The sequence below is a fragment of the Oreochromis aureus genome, linkage group 6 (genome assembly GCF_013358895.1).
Source record: "Oreochromis aureus strain Israel breed Guangdong linkage group 6, ZZ_aureus, whole genome shotgun sequence".
Classification (NCBI taxonomy): domain Eukaryota; kingdom Metazoa; phylum Chordata; class Actinopteri; order Cichliformes; family Cichlidae; genus Oreochromis; species Oreochromis aureus.
This window is the reverse complement of record NC_052947.1, coordinates 37642445-37663349: the sequence shown is the minus strand read 5'-3', so window position 1 is coordinate 37663349 and position 20905 is coordinate 37642445. Positions and strand designations below refer to the sequence as shown.

Here is a 20905-nt window from a genome sequence, read left to right as displayed (position 1 = left end):
TTGGGAAAAAAGGAAACATAATTAGACAGACACTGCAAAATTAAAACAATTCTTTAATTACGTGACTATAAATCTTCTTTGGTATTTGTATCCTTTTACACAGAGAAATCAGTTATTCAATATGTTTTTGGGACATGCTGACAAAGGCATTGAAATGTATTTTGTGTGCATACAAAACACTACATATATACAACAATAACCCCAAGGTTCATGCACGAACCCTCAACTAAAAAACAAACAAAACTGTCACTGGAGTTCTTCTGTTTTGGTCAAGCAACTTCAACCCTTTATCGACAAAACGAGTACAGTTAAACAATATTTCTATAAATTATTACTGGAAGACGTCCCGCTTTTCATACCACAGTCATAGTTTTATTCTGAAAATACAGACTGTAAAGAATGTTACTTTAGCATTAAAACATCAGTAAATTCTTCATTAACCCAACCTGAGCTGCTGAAATATGGCATCTTAAATATCACCTTCCTTTCACCAAAACAGACCAAGTGCCCAATCTGGAACCAGTTCCACCCAACAATAAAGGTTTTTTGTTCTGTTATATTCTGTTCTCAAACTGAAATGTGGCCTGGATCTCACTGTCCTGCACCAACACTGGAAAAAGGTCAGCAGAAAAAAGCTATATAATGTGTAAAGATGCACAGTGCTTTCTTTTTGGCTTCAAGAGCAGGCCTAGTCCCAGTGAACAGAGCGTGCTTTTGTGTCTCCTTGTCTTAACCTTTCCTAAGATGTACATGAAGGAAAGAGGTGGACTACTCCAACAGTTGCAAGCAAGGATACACAGGTTTATCAGTGATGTTTAAAAGGAGTGTGACTAACTGTATGCAAACAATATCTTTAAAGTTGCTACATACAGCTACAGTGTGAATGGAATTACAGCAAAATATAAAATGAAGTGAGAGGACTGGACGGTTTATAAAATGTGCATTAAGTTATTTGCAGGTTCTGTGTGTTACAAGTTGACTGTAAAAATATCATCAAACTGATCATCATTATCAAACAGTGTCCTCATTTTACACACATTTTCATTAAAGGCCTTAGTAACGCTGTCCTTGGTTTACTACATATTCCGCCCTTTTCATCTTATTGAATTCATCTCTGTGGCCGGACAGTGTAAGACGGGGAACAAACTGCACACAGCTGTTCCTCTGTTGAATCAACAGTGTAGGTAACCCTCCCACAAAAGAAGGTGCATTTTTATGACTTAGATAAACTTTATGCTTTTTGTCCGACTGTCCACTTTGCATCATTTGAGCAGCGGAGTGAGGACGGTGCTGGTAATGATTCCAGCAGCGAGGATGAGGATCATGATGAGTATCGCCAGGCCGCGCCGTAACACCAGCTGTGACACAGACAGAACATCTCCCACTGTAGTGGTGTTGGTGGTTTTACTCTCTTCTGGTATTTGCATCTCCATGTATATGTGGTCCACCCCGGCGCTCTCACCACTGGATGCAATAGTACTGATTGGGGTTTGAATGTGATTAGAGTCTAGGGTTTGGAAAGAGAAGTATTAATAAGACACTGTAATAACGGGAATGTTTCAGCCAGTTTGCCCACTCACCTCTATTTTCCATCTTGATCGTGTCTTTTTCTTCTTTGACGCGGACTCCTGCTCGCACTTTGGCCTGATCAGACACAACAGTTAATGTCATGCTTTGATGAATGAAAGAGTGATAAACTGTCAATAGATACAGGTGCGCACCTCTTCAGCAGCCTTCTTCCAATCGAGTCTGCACAAAAATGTGATGAAAAAGATCGACTGCACGAACACGCAAACCGTAAGGCCTGTCCAAAATCCTACAGCAGAAAAAACAGAAGAAGAAGAGTTTTAATGGGTTGCCTGCTTGTCAGGGCGGGGGTACATTTCATTTCTGACTGCAGCACACATTTGTCACAATACAGCTGTAACCTGAAAGACTTAAGATCCAGTGATTGTTGCTTTCGCATACCGTCAGCAGTATACGCATCATTTTAATGAAAGACAATTTAAGGTAAGATTAGATAAAGAATACTGAAAATATTTCATTTAAAAGGTTAAAGATTTAATTTTTCCCATTAGTACTTTGTTTTCTTTACATCTTATGTATTTATTTTTCTACGTAATTGTAATTCTGAGCATTTTGTATTTCATGATTTTGTGTAAAACTGTAAATAATCACTGAAAGATGACAACAACAACAAATAATATTTTCTCTTATCTTGAATATGTCACATTAATCCACTGTGAAGGAAAATAAAAGAACTTGGGATGACTTCACTGCTCAGCCAACCTCACCTACAACCCCCATTTCGGCTGCAAACATCAGGGACACGCCAGTGGGTAAGCCAATGAAGTAGTACCCGATCAGGTTACACAGAGCACCAACCGACTGCTTTCCTACACCTCTGACAACTCCTCCAGTCACGCCCTGTAAACATAAACACAGATTTCTCTGAATCACATTTTATATTTTTCAGTATTAGCCTGAAATGTCCATCACTGCTGTAAAATCATTTCTTACCGCAACTGCATCACCAAGATGCAAGAAACCAAACACCAACATGATGTCAGAAACCCTCTGCAAAATATCACTAAAAAAATATGTGCAGTTAAAATACAGTCAAACACCATGAAGCATACACAAACTTAATGAAAACGACCTTCAATGCAATGAGCTACATGTAAGATGAAATTATTTGATTATTGTGTTCATCTTTATCTAATCAACAATGTAAACCAGGCTTGTTTCAGTTAATGAAATGGGAACAACTGGGAAACATATTGTCTAAAGCGGACACTGGGACAAAGGCATGAATAACTAGCGTAACTGGTTTTTTAATTTGGCACCAGTATGTGTCTGTGAGTCAGCATGAAAATTAAAGCCTTACTTAACATTCAACAGTTCAAGCAGCCACATAAAACAACCTGATGTGACCTATACGAGAATACCAAAATAAGTAACGGAGAAACTCGTCCTAGAGTAGAGGTTAAAGGTCAGAAATTATACTTACAGCTCTGAGGTGAAAATGTATCCAATTACATTTTTACAGGCACAGAAAATAGCGCTGACAAAGCACGCTATTATGACTGCAACGAGAAAAAGAAACCAGAATAAAATGCATTACACTATTTTAAAATCATTCAATTTTAATATTGAAGGAAAAAGTGATGTCAAGAACACAGAAAGCACTTTAAATACAGCGGCCAGGTTTATTAGATTATATTTTTATTGATTTACTCTGATGGGTCAAGAGGACACAGGCAGCCAGTGGATTTAAACCCATGACCTTTTTGCTGTGAAGTGCCTTCCTGCATGGTTTATAGCTCGGTACAGCTTCCTCCGACAGTCAAGACATCCATGTTAGGTTAGCTAATGATGGGATAAGCTCCCATCAACAATACGGAATTGGATAAGCTGTTAAGGAGGTGGCAGGATGGATGGATAATTCATTTATATTTTATTACATTTATGCTTCATATGCTTATTTAACAATATTTTATTCAAAATTTTCTATTCATGAGGCTCAATATGAAATGAAACTAGAGCTGCTACTGCTCAGTTGTGAGTATTTTTAGTGCTTTCCATTCGTGTAACACAGACAATAATACTTCGGTTCTTACATGCACAGATGATGGGGACTTTGCTTGACAGCTTGGCCTGCTCGATGTTTCCTGCACCAAGTGCATTCCCAACCCGTACACTGGCAGCACCAGCGAATCCTAGTGGAAACTATGGAAACAATCCATGTGTAAATCCAAAATGTAACGCCAAGTCAACATGCAAGCAAAACTGAGTGGAGTTACCATGTATGCTATAACGGACAGCTCGTAGGTTATTGACTGAGCTCCCAACTCGGCCTCACTGATCACACCGGCCAGGAATCCTCCCACTTCAAACATCCACCACTCCAGGCAGAGCATGAGCATGCTGGGGACAGCCAGCTTGACAAAGGGTCCCCACTCCTGGAGACAATCGAGGGACCAACCTGTGGGTCAGAGTGACTCTATATGTCATCTTTCAAACTATTTGTTGAAATTATAATTTTATGATAGGCCTAGGATCGACAATTACCAATGAAGGATTTACATATATTTGACCTTACCATTAAACGTTATTTAAATCCCACACGTTTTAACTATTACAGAGATGTCTTAAAGTTTATTGAAACCCTCCTGTTAAAGAATAATAACGGTCACCTACGTAACCGTTCCCCCACACTGCATTACACAGTTATAGAGTCTAACTAATTTTATCAAACATTAAGCTCTGGAGTAATTAGAATAGACAACTTCAGGTATGAAAGGCCAAAAGCTGAATGACGCAAATTGATGAAATTACTGGACAGAATGCGAAATAAGGCGAATGACACAGCAAAATAAAAACATTTCAGCAAGTTCAGGATCCCTCGTAGAAGTAAAATGGCTGACCTGCCCATGTGGCCTTATGCAGACCTCTCAAGTACATGTAAATGAATAAGACTGCTGCCAGCAAATACTGGGAGATCGCATTGGCTGCTGCTGATCCACTGGAAGATAAAAACACCATAAAAAATAAACATTTAATGCCACATATTTAAAGTGATAATCAAATGAAACGCTATCAACAGAGCTACCCAAACTAAAATTAGAAGGTAATGTAAGTTTTATTTGACTTTTTAGTCATTTAATCTATTGTAAATTCACCTAAATTCACTAAATCATTAAATAAAGAATTTAAAACACATTAGTTTTCTTTGACTGAACTGAGAGTTACATTCAACCAATGATGTCACAGGAATGATGAAGGAAAACTTACGCAACACCCAAATCCAGCTGATGGATGAGGACGTAGTTGATTATTGCGTTAAAGACATTTCCAATTGCTCCAGTTATAACTTGAGGCCATATAATTCCCTGTACACCAAAGCACAAAATACACATAACATTCGCGTTAATGTTTTAAATGAAAAAAACAACTATTAAGGTAATGTTGGGCCATATGCATGTTTAAGCACTGCACCTGATTTTGAAGATACCTCCCCTGCAGCTGGTACATGAAAGCAGCCTGAAGAAAGCAAACATTAAATGATAAGAGACTCGTTGACAGAAGTGAAGAACAAATTTGAGCACATGATTGCATCTTAGGTTAATCAGCACGCTAACGCTTTTCACTGAACATAATAAACAGCCAAGGCTGAAAAACATGTCACATGACAATAAGAAGTTACAGTTACTACAGATTCATTGCATTTATATGCCTCCAATGAGTGTCATTAACCCTTGTCTACTCTGTCCCAGAGTTTGTGGGAATGCTGTCTGATTTTCTACAATATAAGTGCCTTAAGGTGACTGTTGTGAATTGGAGCTGCTAAAAAACTGAACTGAGCTAAGAATTTGGACAGTTTGCTAAGGTCCTTTGAATCTAGGCAAGGCTTGTATGTTGTCCCTGCGGCTGTGGGTCCTCTTTGGGAATTCCAGCTTCTTCCCACAGTCCAGAGACATGCATGTTAGGTTAACTAGTGATTTTTAAATTGGCTGGAGGTATAAATGTGTTCGTGAATGGTTCGTGTCTCTTCATTAGCCCTGCTATAGACTGTCCAGGTTGTACCCTGCCTCTAGACCTGTGACAGCTGGGATAGGTTCCAGTGCCCCTGCAACCCTGATTTGAACAAGTGGAAGAAAATTTACGGATGGCTTGAACTAAATCCTCTGGGAATAATGAGTGTTTGATGTTAATATGTTGTAATAACAACTGAAAACGTTAAGCTGCTTCTAGAGAAAAAGTCGTCATCAACCAAGATCAGTAGGCGTCAAACATGAAAGACTGCACAAACCTAACCATGTGTAAATCTATTAAAGTGTTAAGACTTTTAAATCTGGAACAAAGATCTAACAGATCTTTTAGCCGTGCTGAAATTGGTTATTTAACACCTTTCAAATCTCCGTCAAATCAAACTCACCGGCAGAGCAGGCATGAAGATCTTCACATAGAGCTGGGAGAGGCTTCATGTGGAAATGAAAAGACAAAATAAGCCTGCAACACTGTTGATGGTGACTGCACATAAATTATTGGCACATTGCATTTTGCTTGTTCTTTTACTTCATTCTGCTCATTACTGTTTCCTACTTTGTTAAACAACAGTGACTTCATTGTGCTATGCTGTAAAATAAACCGTGTGACCAATGATGATGCTTCATTTTTAAACTTATCAGATCCAACTAATCCCAAATAGTTTAGACAAACTGAAAATGCATCTCAGCTCTCGGGATGTTAATTACGTTTTTTGCAACTTTACCCAAAAGTCGAGACATGTCGTTGGCATGTTAACATAGCATGTAGTCTGAGACGCTGCTGGGCTGTAAACCAGTACACAAATCTAACCAATTAGTCCTCACAGGTCAGTAATGATGAACCCTAAACTCACTTGCATAGAAAGCTGAGTGACTTTAACAGCTGATATGCAAATTGCTGTTTTCCTGAGTTGTTTAATTTTAAAGCCCTGCAAGTACAAAGTTAAATATTTCCATAATCTGTGTGAAAAGTTAATAATTTGTTCTCCTGAATTAAAAAATCATGCCTTTGTATTATTGAATTCACATATACTTGTTATGTTTAGAAAAAAGTCAGTAAACAGTAAGAACCAGCACACTGACAGTTCAGATGAAAAACTGAACAACGGTGGTGAAGAAAGTGGAGGATTTAGCAGCTAAACAGACATTTCTAGTCTATGATACTTCAACAAATGAACAAAACTGGTTTAAAAATATTTTTACACAGCTGGTACCACAGTTCTTTTTCTTTTTGGCTTTAGCTAAAATCTTTTTGTTCAGAAAAACATCTGAATTTTCCAGTGCTCAGTTAACTGTTCACTGCCACTGCAGGTATAATGTGCTCTTAGATTACTGCATTGTTTTGCACAAACTAACAGTGCTTGGCATTTTGCATAACTTGAGTTTCTTTAAGGGTGAGACAGACACATGCTCAGCAGTGTCACAACATCCGCGCGTCTGTTTTTGCTGGTTAATAACGGCTCACCTGGCGACCTCTGGACTCTGTTTGACAGCAAGTAGGAGAGGTTCAGTGTTGATGAGGATGGCCCAACAAGGGAAACAGGCCAGCAGCAGAATCAGAACTCCCCTCTGGAGAATCACACCCACACGCTTCAAGTTACCGCTCCCATACGTCTGCGTGAAACAGGTAGACAGACGCTCGGGTGAGAAAAGTTGGAAAACACAGAATCCCACCAAAGAACGAGGGTATGACTGATCAAAGAAAAATAACTCCACACAAAAGCTCAGTGTTGAGATGTTTAAAAGGGGATTCTAGGAGAACCTGGGAACCCAGCTGTGCTGCTTGTGTTTGTCTTGGTTACACAAATACAGTGAAAGCTCCGGTGAGGACCCTACCTGAGATATGAGGGTATCACAAGTTAACGACAAACCGGTGCCAATGGAAATACCAGTGACGTTAACTACCTGCCAACAAAACACAACATGCATAAACTGGGGTAAAATGATGCATATTTACATTTTTTTAACAACAAAGGCACTGAAATGTCTGCTCACCGCAATTGATAATGCTACAGCTGCAAGTTCAGTTTTCCCCAGGTGACCACAGAACACCGTGCTGACAAAACCGATCATGAAAACCATCAACTGGGAAATGACCTGAAGCACAGAAGAGGAGATACTGACTCTGTGTTGTATTTAGAAATACATTTAAAGGAAACATAAATAAGTAATGAATATGGTTAAAACATTTAGTAACTTAAGGATGTTAAACATTTAAGAAATATTGAAGCAAATGTATGTTGTTGAGGTTTAAGCAAAATCTGGGCTAATTTGACATATAATCCAAATAAGCCATTAAACACAATCAGTGCATCTAAAATTAAATAAACATGATGCCAAGCCTGTCTAAGCAACTAAACAGCTATAAACAGCTCGGTCCTACAGTCCCGGGTTTGTTTAGTTTAAACAAACGGGACGAGATATAACACAGTCTTAAGAACGAGTCCCAAGTTTACTGACACATGGCACAACGTCTGTAGTAAATCAGCTCTTCCTGTCAGTAACATCACACAGAGAGCGACAGACAGGGATGCCAAATAATGTCCTAATAAAAACACCACTACAGTTAAATATAGCTATTCAGCTGTAGTGTCCACACAGTCTTACCACTGGTCCCGCTAGTTTGAAAAGTTGCACCAGCTCATTGCGGTAAACTGTCGGAATGAAGCCAGGGACACATTTCTGGCAACAGCCACGGGAGCTCTGAGCGCAAGAAGCCGCTTCACCTTCCTTTAAATCGCCCCTCCCTGCCTCTGTGCATTTTCCCGCTGTTTTCACCGAAGCATCCATAATTGAACAGTTCCAGGTGTTCTCTGCAAACAGCCGGGCTGCTTTCTGTCACTGCTTCACTCTCAGCAGCTACTGTATCTAATAGAGGCTGATGTTTCGATAACGGGATCACGATGAGGAGGGGCCAGACACGTGCTGTAAGTTGAGGAGTGTCCTCGTGCATGTGTATACTGCTGCCATTGGGCAGTTTGGGAGTGTTTACACTTGTAAATAGCGCGTGCCACAGCACGGCTACAGTCCCGCTAAGCGTGTTTAACACTCTCTGTCTAATCTATGGGGAAGGAAGAGAAACCAAACAAACAATTTATTTTAGTTCAGTAATTGGAAAAAAGATAAAAATCTCGGTGGACAATAATTTCATAACAGTAGAAATATGAGGGCAAAAAAACAGAGACCAGTCTTCCTCACACTGACTTGCATAAAGTTCGGTCCTTAAACTAATATACATTAATATACTTTCATCAGAAAAAATGTTGAAAATTAATATTTTTTGCAGGTCAGACTGTCTGCAGAGTCTGTTTGCGATGCTGGATTGTTTTTGCATCTGGGCAACTCTGGTTCAGGTGGTTGAGCAGGTTGCCTTGCAGGATCCTTGGGTACTGACCCCCGAGTTTACCCCCAAGTGTGTGTGTGTGTAAGAAAGTCCTTAGGTATAGATAAAAGCAATATATGAACGTGTGTGTTTGGGTCAGCTGAGTAGAAAGGTGCTACACACAGGGGCATGGCTGCTTTGTTTGACAGGCGCACAGACACAGATAGCTGCAGCTGGCCTGGTTTCTCGCTCCCTCTGACCTATCCTCACTCCTGTGTTTGTGCTGTTGGTGCCTTTTAAACAATTTTATCAGAATAGCGTGATAAATAATAATACAGTGTGTTGTTCGCCTGCCCAAGAGGCCGTGCATTATTTGTATATCACTTAGCACTTAGGAGGTATCTGCAGCTATCACAACATTCATCTTTTATATACAGTCTGTGTTTTTAACTCTTGAAAAGGACTCTGAACAAGGTTATGCAAGTGGTGCAGGACTTCCATAAGTATTAACATAGAGAGAAAAGACAATATTGATAAATGATAACTAAAACAGGTAAATAAACAAAAAAAACCCTAAATAACAGTATATTATATGTAGATTAATTGTAAAATATTGGTCAAATTAAAGTTTTTTTTTTAATTTATGTACAGATTTTTAATATATTTATTTCAGCGTGAGTCATTTTGATCTTCTACGTCTCATGTTCACTACACCTGAATACGTCTTAGTCTAGGAATACAATTACAGGGTGTTTTATAATACTGATAAAGATTATCTACCAGTAAGAGTCTTAGTTTAAGAAATTAATCTGGCTTAACTAGACTTATCATGGGGAAGTCACCTAAACTAGAGTGGCGCCCAGTAAGAGCTTTCCTTCATGATTAAAAAAGTGCCTGCTGGACTGACACAGCTCTTTCCACAAGGATAGTCTTTACAGCCGGTGGTTAAAGTGAGCACCTTCAGTTAATGAAGCCGTTTCTTCACGTAGCTGGCACTATAGAAGGACAAAGTAACTAACTTCAAATGTAGTTTCTGAAACTGCTCAGCAAATTTCACCAAACACAAACTGTTACACATAAATCGCACAGTTTGGCACACGCTGTGTCTGCGAGCCACAGCTGTTCCAGCTGTCTACAGTCGCCGTAGTAAAGAACTGGCAATGAGTCTTTTACGTCACTGTGGAGGAATTAAATTCAGCTTGCAAAAAAATGCAGTTAGTCACACTTAATTCATGATTAAGCAAAGGGGGAAAGTCGCTTTTTGACATAGGACCATGTATATTTGGATAGTTGTTTTTCACCTTAATAAATAAGATCATCTTCTAAAAACTGTAGTTTGTACTTACTCGGATGATCTTTGTCAATATTAATTTTTTTTTAGATAATCCTAAACCTTTCACATATGCAAAAATTAAAAGAAAAGGATCTCAGGAAGGGGGAAATTTTTCACTGCATGGTATACGTTTAAACGACATTTCCAACAAATGGTCATAGTTATATAACAAGGCTCAAAATGCAAATCAAACATAATGTGTCTGGGCCTGAATACGTGACAGTCTGTACAACAAGTTACTTTTTAACAGTGATCATGCAGAAAGGGAACACTGTCATTCATGACAGATGAGCAATGAGGAAACTGGTGAAAATGACTGAACCAAGAGGGGGGTTGAGTGGGACAGAAGTCATTTCCACGGGTGGCTGAGCTCATTGCTGCTGATCAACAGGATCAGTTTTCTTTATTGTGAATTGATGAGACCTCTGTTTGTCCCAGAGATGAGACTGATGACGTACAGTTACTTCTAAATGGGTTTTATGGAGCTGCTGTTACATAAGCCAACTTTTTGAAGCCTGCTTCATGAAAAGCCTCTTTTTGTTCAGGAGTTATTTATTCATACACTTTCACACTCAAAAGCCACCCAGTATGACTACAAGTATGTGATTGTTTAATGCTTCACTATTAAACAGTAAACTCTTTATTTTCAGATTTCCAACAGAAGGAACTCAAAAACATCAAAACAACAGAGGAAATAGAAAATAATGGCAGATGATTCAAAAATGTATTTGTGCATCAAAGTGTCAACACTGCTGAACAGACCTTTATCTATTCGTTTAAAGCCTAAACCGATCATGAAAATAAAGATCTCTCTGATACATCCATTAAAAAAAAAAAAAATACTATTGTGAAGGTGGCAGTGCTAGAGGACTTTAAAGTTAAGTCCATGGTATGGTCTTTTAAAGCAAACAGAAGATCTAAGAAGACATTGTGCAGTGAAATGTTTGTTCTCGTGAAAAATGCTGGCATAAAATGTTACTGGTGGATGTTTAAGTTCCTTGTTTTCACCCAGAAAATATACATTTCCATTTATACACACACACACACACACACACACACACACACACACACACACACACACACACACACACACACACACACACACACACACACACACACACACACACACACACACACACACACACACACACACACACACACACACACACACACACACACACACACACACACACACACACACACACACACACACACACACACACACACACACACTTTAAACTTTACATCTAATTTGGCTGAGACGCAGGAAACAAAAAGTACACAAAATGCTTTTTTTTCTGAAGCAGATTTGATCATAGACTGCATACTAAAATTGGATGCCGGATGCCTTTTGTTGGATAGTAAACAAGTTACTCAGAGCTTCACAGAGCTTAGCATTTTAGCCTTTGCAATCTTCGTGTTTTGAAAACTGACAGAAGTACTGAGTGGTGACTCGCTAAGAAACCAAGTGAGACTGTATGCTCATACAGTGAAGTGCATACCTGCCTTTGACCTTTTCGATTCTAATGGGACCATAATTTCCTAAGTGAACATGATGTTGTATTTAATAAGATGTAACACCTGTGACAGAGCCCTTAAAATCATTAAGCAAATGTTTACTGGGGCAAGCAGAACAAGCGGACGAATTGCTCGCTGCTGGCTGTTATAGAGAGTGCACATTTAGGACACTTTAGGCATCACATTTCAGACATGAAAGCTTCATCCATCTTTTGTATACAGTCTTTGGGTTTTGCCCCAGCACCTGATACAAGAAATTCTAAATGTAAATTTGGCCTGACGTTAGCATCCGCTCTTTTGGTGTGTAGTAAAGAAAATATGAGAGGGCTGCAGACCAGGAAATCAAAGAGTTTCTGGAAGCTGCACAGAGCTGAAGACTGGAGAGTTGATTCTCAGTACGGTCAAGCTGATGAGCAGCCCTATGACACTCAAAAATCCGTCATTTTAACAGCTTCATTAGAAAGTGGCTGATGATTATTCCAGCAAGAAGGATGATGATCATGATTATTAATGCCAAACCACGCCATACAGCCAGCTGTGGTACAGACAGAACATCTCCCACTGTGGTGGTGGTGGTGGTGATGGCGAAGGCTCTGCTTCCTGAACTGGCTACAATTGGTTCTGTGTTTCCTCCCTCAGCATTCAAACACGCAGACTCAGCTCCACTGACCTGGGCCTGACTCTGATGTGAATCTAGAGGTTTGGGGCAGAGTTAGAGAGAGAGTATTTGAGATTAACCCAAAACGTTCATGCAAGCCTCAAAGCAAGAATGTTTCTTATTAGCAGTTCTTACCCGAGTGTTCCAGCTCAGCTGTTGCATTTTCCTTTGTGATGTGAACCCCTGCTCTCACAAGAGCCTGATCACAGACATCAAGGACACTTACTGATTATACATTTCAGCTTCAGATAAGAAAGCTTTAAACTTAAAGCAACTGATGCAGCTACTTACATCTTCTGAAGCCTTTTTCCAATCAAGTTTGCACAAAAAAGTGACGTAAAATATCACCTGAAGTAAGAGGCAAATGACGAGTCCTGTCCAAAGTCCTGTCAAAGATACAAGACAAAAAAAAAAAAAGTTCCTGAATGCTGCTAAACAAATCCTCCGAGACAGAGTAACAAGCGCACACGCGCACACACGCGCACACACACACACACAAAAAAAAGTTTGGTTTTACCTACAATCCCCATGTTTGCTGCGAACATCAGGGACACACCGATGGGGAAGCCAATGAAGTAGAATGCAACAAAATTACACAAAGCACCAATCAGCTGTTTCCCCACACCTCTAAGAACACCTGCAGCCACGCCCTGCAAGTATCAAACACTGGTCATGTGGATGTCTCACATGCTTTGTGAATGGTTATTCTGCATGATTTCTTACCGCAATGGCATCACAGATATGCATGAATCCAAATATAAGCATGACATCAGCAACCCTCTGAATGATGTCTCTATAAAGATATAGAAATAAGATCTTTAAAAAGGTTCCAGAAACATACTTTAAACTGTTAATCATGCTTTAAATGTAACATTCATATCTAGTCAGCAAACCAATAAAAGGAACAAGTTCAACTGCAGCAGTCAAACTGCATTTGAACCTGACATTGTTATTCCTCATTGCAGATTTTGTTGAGCGTGCTTCAGCTGCTTGACTTAATTATTTAGTAAGATGATAACATTAAACATATCTACAGCAGCAATAAAGTTTATTCAAAGTGTTATTTTTCCTTCCTTGATTCCTTGAAAATGTCCAATCTTTGTCTAAGGTCCAGTTATCCATGGTTGACCCCAGGTACTTAATGATAAAGACAATTTGGAAAAACTAAAAATACAATGTCTCGAGTCTTTACTGAATATACCGAGTAACTCCCGACACTGCAGGCTCATAAAAGCAACTGATCTCTTTAATTTAGTAAATTGTTGAGTCTCCCTTTGAAGCAAGAATCTCAAAATAGTTACAGAGTTTTTCTTGAACCACTTGTACGATTTGCACAATCACGAGAATGGCTTCTCTTTGAATTCTTCCAGTTTATAAATAATTGTTATAATTAAACAGCCGTCTTTGGGGAATGCCACAGGATTGGCATGGCTTCAGTTGGGTTAAAATCAGGACTAAACCCCACTTTTTTCATCCTTTCTGTATTCACATGCTTTCAGTCATCATCTTGCCATTATCTTTACAATATTCCGCTCATGCTTTGCCCCTGTCACATTCTCCTATAAATCTGCCTTTAATTAATTTGGAATTAATTGTTTTAAAGGCCTCTGGCCCCCAAGAGAACAAGCCTCAAAGCATAATAGCACTTCCACTGTGCTTCACATGGAAGAAGGATTTAGTGTTGGTGTGCCACCACACACATACTGTTGTGTTTTGTCGTGTTATTTTTGGTTCACCACTGTTCCATGTTTTGCCATTTATGTATAACTGTTATGTATTTATATCACTGTGGTTCTCTGGAGTCCCACAGCTTCAGAAATGGCTTTATAACCTATTTCAGACTGAGAGATCTCAGTTGCTTTGTTTCTCATTTGTTCCTGAATTTCCTTGGATCGTGGCATGATGTCTGCCAGATGTTTGTCAGGCAGGTCCTATTTAAGTGATCTCTTGATTGAGAGTAGGTGTGACAGTAATCGGGCCTGGGTGTTGCTAACTCAGCTTACCAAAGATGTGATACACCACAGTTAATTTTTGCTATAACAGGAGGGGGCAATTACTTTTTCACTTAGGGCCATTTAGGTTTGGATTTTTCCCCCTTAATAATAAACACCATCATTTAACTGCATAAACTGAGGGATTTGTTAAAGGGACCTACCTGCTAAACATTAAATAGTCACCAATCACCGTTGTGCGTCAACATGAGGACGATGACCGCAGATAAAGTATAATAGTCTGAATGGACTTGTGTAACATCACGGACTCAACTAGACATCCACGTGTCTGCAACAAAGTAAAACTGAGTGTGTCGTCTGTGAGTGCACTCACTGCTCGGAGGTGAAAATGTAGCCAATGACGTTTCGGGTAGAGATGATGAGAGCCCCAACCAAACAGGCAACTGCCACTGTGGTGCACAAATAAAGTAAAATGAACAACGTGAGAGAACAGCTCACATGTAGAAAGAGAGAAGGTGAAGACACAACCTGCGTTTTCAGGGACTGTTTGCATACGTGTTGATAACACATGTAACCAGTCCTTTGCTTTCAATTATTTCTTTTTAAGATTACTCGTTTCTTACATGCACAGATGATAGAGACTTTGCATGATAGCATGGCCTGCTTCGGATTTCCTCCACCAAGAGCATTTCCAACTCTCACACTGGCAGCAACAGAGAATCCCAGTGGGCTCTGTGAAAAGATATGTATTTACACAGTGATAATGTGAAGTATTGAATTTCATTAAAGTTATGAGGGACATGGCACCACTACCACATTGGTATGATAAGTTCAAAAGTAGAGCTAGAAGCTCGTTATCTTAGAACAAAGATTAGAAACAGATGAAAAGAGCAAGAGATGCTAGGGCCAGTCTGATTTGTTGTACTGTAAACTACAGCTTTTAGTGCAACTGTATCTTGTACTAAACTTTAACATGCACTAAGCTCAAATAAAAGTGCCATTAGGATAAAGACAACGCTCACAGATGAAGAAAAAGTCCTTCTTCTCGAGCATAGATTACACTTAAGGTTTTTTGTTAAAATCTTTTTATAATGTGTGTTCTTCTGAAGGATTATTGAGATATTTGAAAGCATTTTTATAGCTAAGATTAATTTAAAAGGTTAATAATGTTTACAATTTCACTGTTTCATGAAAACAATAGAAAATAAATGGATGGATGTAATAGTCTCTCCAAAAACGGGAAAGGAAAAATGAAAAAAAGTTACCATATAAGCTACAATGCAGAGTTGGTATGCTATGGACTGAGCGCCCAGCTCAACCTCACTTATCACACCAGCCAGGAATCCTCCGATTTCAAATATCCACCAGGACAAACAAATCATGAGCATACTGGGAATAGCCAGCTTGATGAAGAGACCCCACTCTTGCAGACAGTCAAACGTCCAACCTAGAGGCAGAAGGTTGAAGAAAAAACCCCCAAACACCATTAAAAGACGGCCATCTTTTAAAAAATTCACTTTAACATCACGCCGTGGTCAAGAAAACTGACCTCCCCACGTGGCTTTGTGTAGACCCCTCCAGCAGATGTAAGCATACAGGAACAAAGCCAGCAAATACTGTGACAAGGCATTGGCTGCTGCAGATCCACTTCAGTAGTTCCATGAGCAGAAGAAGTGACCAAAAATAGAAGTAGGCACTTATTAAGACATATAAAGACACAGTATGAATGGAAAATATCAAAATTAAAATATGTACAAAGCGTCCACCAAAACAGTTAAATTAGACTGACTTAAAATAATATTTCATAATTGTTTTGAGTTTTTTCTTCTCCTGCACATTTTTTATGGTTTTATGGTTTTGCCAGATTAGATCAACTGGAAGAATTCTATACTGTAAAAGTCAGGGATCTATCAGAGTCAATGGGTTTACAGTTTTGAGCAGTTATATTTCACTGTTTTTGCTAATCTAAGAAATGTCCAGATGTGCCACTGGAACTATGTGATGGACTCTCAGGTTCAAAATCTAAATCAGTAAATAATTGGGGGTTTCTTTGCTTTAAAGTGTTAACACACCATTTCTGTGAAACACTTAAAGGCACATATCTGCACACTTCTAATCACTAATCATTCAAACATGATTCAACCCCCCCCCCCCCAAAAAAAAAAAAACTCACGCAACACCCAGCTCCAGGGGATAGAGGAAGACGTAGTTGATGACAGCGTTGAAGACATTTCCAATTGCTCCAGTTATAACCTGAGGCCACATAATTCCCTGTAACGAAGAGCAAAACTTTTTCCATTTAAACTTAAATTTGTTACATGTCATGAATGTCACACATGCCTTATGTTAGGACGCTGGACCTGATTTTGTAGATACTTCCCAAGCAGTTGGTACATAAAAGCAGCCTGGAGATAGAAAAGAGACAAAAAGTTTGAACATTTAGGAATCAAGTTATTTTATCTATAAAGACATTGATGTTTCCTTAATTTCCTTACTATTTTATTGGAATTACAATACAAATGATACATTCCAGATGGTATCAGAACTAATCTGAGAAAGCTTGTTCACTTTCCTGTTATTGAAATATAGTTAAAGTTAAAAACTGTAAGATGAAATTATCTGTTGATTCTCGTATGATTGCCGATTGTAACTAATGTTTCTGAACTTTGTAAACTGTTACCATGTAATGCGTTTAAAAACTTTAATTGGATGGCTATTAAAATTTTAAAACTGACACATACAATCAAGGAGGTGATATAAGATCAGTATACTACAACTTATGTTCTGTTTGACTAATATTGTTGACATATTTTATTTTACGTTTGTTTCATGTATGTCATGGGTTCAACAGTCAGGCAAATCTTGTGTGGATCGTTGAGACGGCTTATTTAAAAAATAGAGTTCCATTTTTATGGTTCACCTCCCCAAGGCCCCGTTCATTTTGGATGATTTCGCAAGTGTCCCTTATGAAACAGGAAGTGCTCTCAGTGGGTGTTCTCCCATTTAGACATTCTCTGATTTTACTGATAGCTTCCACCATTAGCTTGGGCCTTCACACAGGGGATCATGAAGGAAAACTGAATGCATCAAACTCACCGGGAGAGCAGGCATGAAGATTTTCACATACATCTGGGCGAGACTTCAGGCCAGAGAGACAAACACAATATGTGAAAAAACTACATATATACACTGCAGGTGTGATTACAAGTTCTCTTTGCCTACAAAGCTGATGTGATTCTTTATGGTCTAAATTCCAAAAGGTGCTTGAAATATTTCTCAGACATTTTAAACCATTTTAACATGCAAGACCTGCAGAGTTGCTGCAGATTTGTCAGCTGCACATTAATCTTGCGAATCTTTTGATCTGCCACATCTGCTTTACTTGTACTGTAGTGCAGATTTTGACTTATAGTATATATTGTGCATTTATAGATGATAATTATAAATTTGTCTAATTCTGCTCTAGCTGTTCCTGTTAAACTTGCCTGGCGACCTCTGGACTCTGTTTGACTGCGAGTAAGAGGGGCTCAGTGTTGATGAGGACGGCCCAGCAGGGGAAACAGGCCAGCAGCAGAATCAGAACTCCCCTCTGGAGAATCACACCGACTCGCTTCAAGTTACCGCTCCCATACGTCTGCATGAAACATTCAGACAAAGACTTACTGATCACATGACAAAGTAACAGTTCAGGAAAACAAACTTGATACCACAATCTCCTTGTTAAGTTGTTTAAAAAAAAAATAGGCCCCAACCTGAGATATCAGGGTATCACAAGTCGCTGATAAACCAGTGCCAACAGAAATACCACTGACGTTAACCACCTGCAAACAAATAGATAAATACATTCAGTTTAAAAAAGCATGTGATCAGAATCCATATGAAGACTTACAGAAGGTAGCGACAGAAACAAGCTGACGTACGCCTCAAGTGCGTCTCCTTACCGCAGCTGCTAGTGACACTCCTGCAAGCTCAGTTCTCCCCATGTGACCACAGAACACCATACTGACTGTACTGATCATGAAGACCATCAGCTGAGAAATGAGCTGGGAAAACAAAATCAAACGCATCATTATTATCCGTTGGTTCCATTCGAATTTTCATTAGTCAGAAATACCTCATGATATACTCGCTTCTAAACTTCTTGCGGTCTTTTTTAACATCACATATTTTTTAAATGCACAGATCAGGCTTCTAGGAAGACACCAGAAGTCAAATTCATCATTTAATACCGACGTAAGGACAAACCAAGATTATTTGAGCCAAGAATTTAATTTAGAACTGTTAAAATATTGTGACGTAAAATTGTCTTTCTGTGCTTCAAGAAGGTACGCAAGTATGACTGTACAAATGTGTTTGTTTATGGTTGGTGTTTAAATCACCAAGTGTGTGTTTTAAAACAGTGTTATACACTTTACATATGAAAAATAACATGCTGATGCTGCTGGCCTAATACTTGAAAAACTATCAATTGATAGACTGATGTTTAATTAAACATCAGTTTATCTTTCTTTAACATCAGTAATTTAATGATAATTTAACTTATTCACAACAGGTCACCACAGAGGGCAGATTTGTGTCTCTTTAGCCTGTTAGGCTTTTAGCCTGTAATCTGTAAACCACTACAATACATAAACTGCATTAAAAGCAAAGAAATGTGTTCAGTGGATCTTTTCTTTATTGTCGCAGTGCTTCGCTATGACCGTTCTTATACCATTCCCCGTTATATTGGAGCTGGTACTAGGGCTCACTCTAAATAATTCTGCACCCTGATTCTGCAGACCACCAGCTTAAAGTTGCCCTTCAAGGCACAGGTCCTATCCAGATCAGTCAAACATGGCCGGCTTGGAGCAGACACCAACTGTCCACACTCACAGCTGCTGCTAATCAGGCTCCAATCAGGCACCCGACTGTCAGCATCTAGAGTACCAGAAACTCAAAACAAGAGTCAATAGCAGAATAAGCTGTTAAGTTTTTGATGGACACAACCCACAAATGTGGCATCATTTAAGGGGAAATAAGCAGGCATGTGTATTTTTTTTTTTTTTATACCTTTTTGAATTTTATAATTTTCATCACTTTGTCTCTTACTGAGATATTTAACTTCATTTAAGCTATTTTGTTAAAGTTTCTATTTTTAGTGTTTTATCTTCTGTCGTGCAGGATCCTGCCACTTTCTGATAAACAGATTTAAGCATTCAATTAGTAAAATGTGTGACAGTCTAGTTATAATGATGATTTTTAATAGAGCTATGTGGAATCAAAGCATTAAACAGTATGCAGCATATTGTAACTCAGGCCTGAATGCCAGAAGGCTATAAAAGATTTAACATACAGTAAGAAAAAAAACAAATAAGACTTTATGTCCGAGTGTTGACTTTTTATTTCATAACCAGATTGGAAAGCTTTTATTTGCGAGACTGTTACAAGGAGTTGCACTTAGGTCAGAACTTGCTTAAAAAAAAAAGTAGGTTTTTAAGATTTCATCTTTACCAAAATAGGCCAGTGACAGCTGGGAATTTGATTAACGGGAGGCATAAAAGGCACAGTCAATTCGGCGCACTCATTTTTGGAAACAATTATAATACTAATATTATAATAGTAGGCGCCTACTGTAGCCCACAGTGTTGTCGTACACCTGAACTGGGATTTTTCTTCAGTGTCTTATATTAATTGAGGGTTATCAGTGTATCTTAAGGTAGAGGGGGAAATGTTAAGTTTAAAATGGGGCTTGTTTTGTGGCCCGGCATAGTGCTCGAGTAGAAATCCATAAGCAGATCTTACCACCGGTCCTGCCAATTTAACAAGCTGTAGCAGCTCTTTCCGGTACACCGGCGGGATCAAACAACGGGTGCTCTTACGGCAAGGAGAGCATCCTTCACCGGAGTTCTGAAGTTCACTCAAGTGTCCGTTCACTCCCCGTAAATAATCGGTAACCGGTTCTGGACCTTCCATGACCAAGAAACGAAGCGCTCTAAACCGACTTGAATCCCAGACACCATTTACCGCCTCGTCCCCTGCAGTCACGGACAATTGTCAGCCATAGCTGGTTTGTGACAGCAGATATCCCACAGCTTGATCCACGCGGAGAAATCCACTGAAATCCCCTCGTGCTTCCACTGAAACGTGACGCGATATGTGACGTAAACGTCTAGGAAACGCCGTTGACGATAAACATGTGTGTTTTATTATAAAAACAAACAAAAAACAAAAACGTCTTCACAACAACAGTGTGTGATTTATGGATTGGGGTTTATTTTAAAAAAATATGGGCAGGTTTTTTGTGAGATTATTCCACAGCGTCTTCTTCCTCTGCTTTCATTGCAGCCACGTCACGCTCACGAGCAGAATCACGAGATCAATGCCGAATATGGTCCTGAAGAATGTAAAAAAAAAAAAAAAAAAGGCTTGTCATACTGTTATAAAGACAGCTGTTCCATTTTTATGGAGATATCTGCAGACATTTATGGAGACAAAAAAACCAAAAACAAACAACAAACAAACTGGGATACTGCTGACTGACGTATGAGGGATTTTAATCGGAATACTATGAAAACAATTGTATCAAATCTGATG

The 20905-nt window shown here is 39.0% G+C and overlaps 2 protein-coding genes across 5 annotated transcripts; both read right to left on the bottom strand.

Moving 5' to 3' along the window:
• Positions 1-50: 50 nt before the first annotated feature.
• On the bottom strand, positions 51-8448 carry LOC116331489 (multidrug and toxin extrusion protein 1-like). Its single transcript, XM_031754193.2, has 16 exons — positions 8157-8448; positions 7545-7646; positions 7386-7454; positions 7015-7163; positions 5939-5981; positions 4999-5043; positions 4795-4892; positions 4428-4525; positions 3804-3985; positions 3621-3729; positions 3011-3086; positions 2521-2590; positions 2295-2427; positions 1722-1816; positions 1581-1644; positions 51-1507 (listed from the first exon to the last, which is right to left on the bottom strand). The coding sequence occupies exons 1-16, from the start codon at positions 8337-8339 to the stop codon at positions 1263-1265; spliced, it is 1761 nt and encodes a 586-aa protein (XP_031610053.2). The 5' UTR covers positions 8340-8448; the 3' UTR covers positions 51-1262.
• A 2355-nt stretch (positions 8449-10803) lies between these two features.
• Positions 10804-20542, bottom strand: LOC116331514 (multidrug and toxin extrusion protein 1-like). 4 transcript variants are annotated; one of them, XM_031754228.2, is made up of 16 exons: positions 20114-20534; positions 18274-18375; positions 18085-18153; positions 17818-17966; positions 17429-17471; positions 16693-16737; positions 16506-16603; positions 15882-15979; positions 15598-15779; positions 14956-15064; positions 14706-14781; positions 13104-13173; positions 12898-13030; positions 12672-12766; positions 12516-12579; positions 10804-12415 (listed from the first exon to the last, which is right to left on the bottom strand). In XM_031754228.2, the coding sequence occupies exons 1-16, from the start codon at positions 20282-20284 to the stop codon at positions 12162-12164; spliced, it is 1758 nt and encodes a 585-aa protein (XP_031610088.1). In that variant the 5' UTR covers positions 20285-20534; the 3' UTR covers positions 10804-12161. The 4 variants fall into 4 exon arrangements, 2 of the variants coding, with proteins under 2 accessions (XP_031610088.1, XP_031610089.1); XR_005613512.1 differs by lacking the exon at positions 10804-12415 and having other exon boundaries at positions 12547-12579; positions 12898-12915; positions 20114-20542; XR_004200294.2 differs by lacking the exon at positions 10804-12415 and having other exon boundaries at positions 12547-12579; positions 12902-13030; positions 20114-20541.
• Between the last annotated feature and the right edge of the window lie 363 nt (positions 20543-20905).

What these genes read in the sequence shown, in the direction of transcription:
- LOC116331514 (XM_031754228.2), bottom strand. Translation starts at nt 20,284, where the DNA reads ATGGAAGGTCCAGAACCGGTTACCGATTATTTACGGGGAGTGAACGGA. An exon ending in GGAAGTATCTACAAAATCAG is followed by an intron (nt 16,604 to 16,692) that starts GTCCAGCGTCCT and finishes TCTTCGTTACAG; the next exon opens with GGAATTATGTGGCCTCAGGT. An exon ending in AGTCTCTATCATCTGTGCAT is followed by an intron (nt 14,782 to 14,955) that starts GTAAGAAACGAG and finishes TGTGCACCACAG; the next exon opens with TGGCAGTTGCCTGTTTGGTT.
- LOC116331489 (XM_031754193.2), bottom strand. Translation starts at nt 8,339, where the DNA reads ATGGATGCTTCGGTGAAAACAGCGGGAAAATGCACAGAGGCAGGGAGG. An exon ending in CAGCTGGATTTGGGTGTTGC is followed by an intron (nt 4,526 to 4,794) that starts GTAAGTTTTCCT and finishes TTTATCTTCCAG; the next exon opens with TGGATCAGCAGCAGCCAATG. An exon ending in AGCCGAAATGGGGGTTGTAG is followed by an intron (nt 1,817 to 2,294) that starts GTGAGGTTGGCT and finishes TTTCTGCTGTAG; the next exon opens with GATTTTGGACAGGCCTTACG.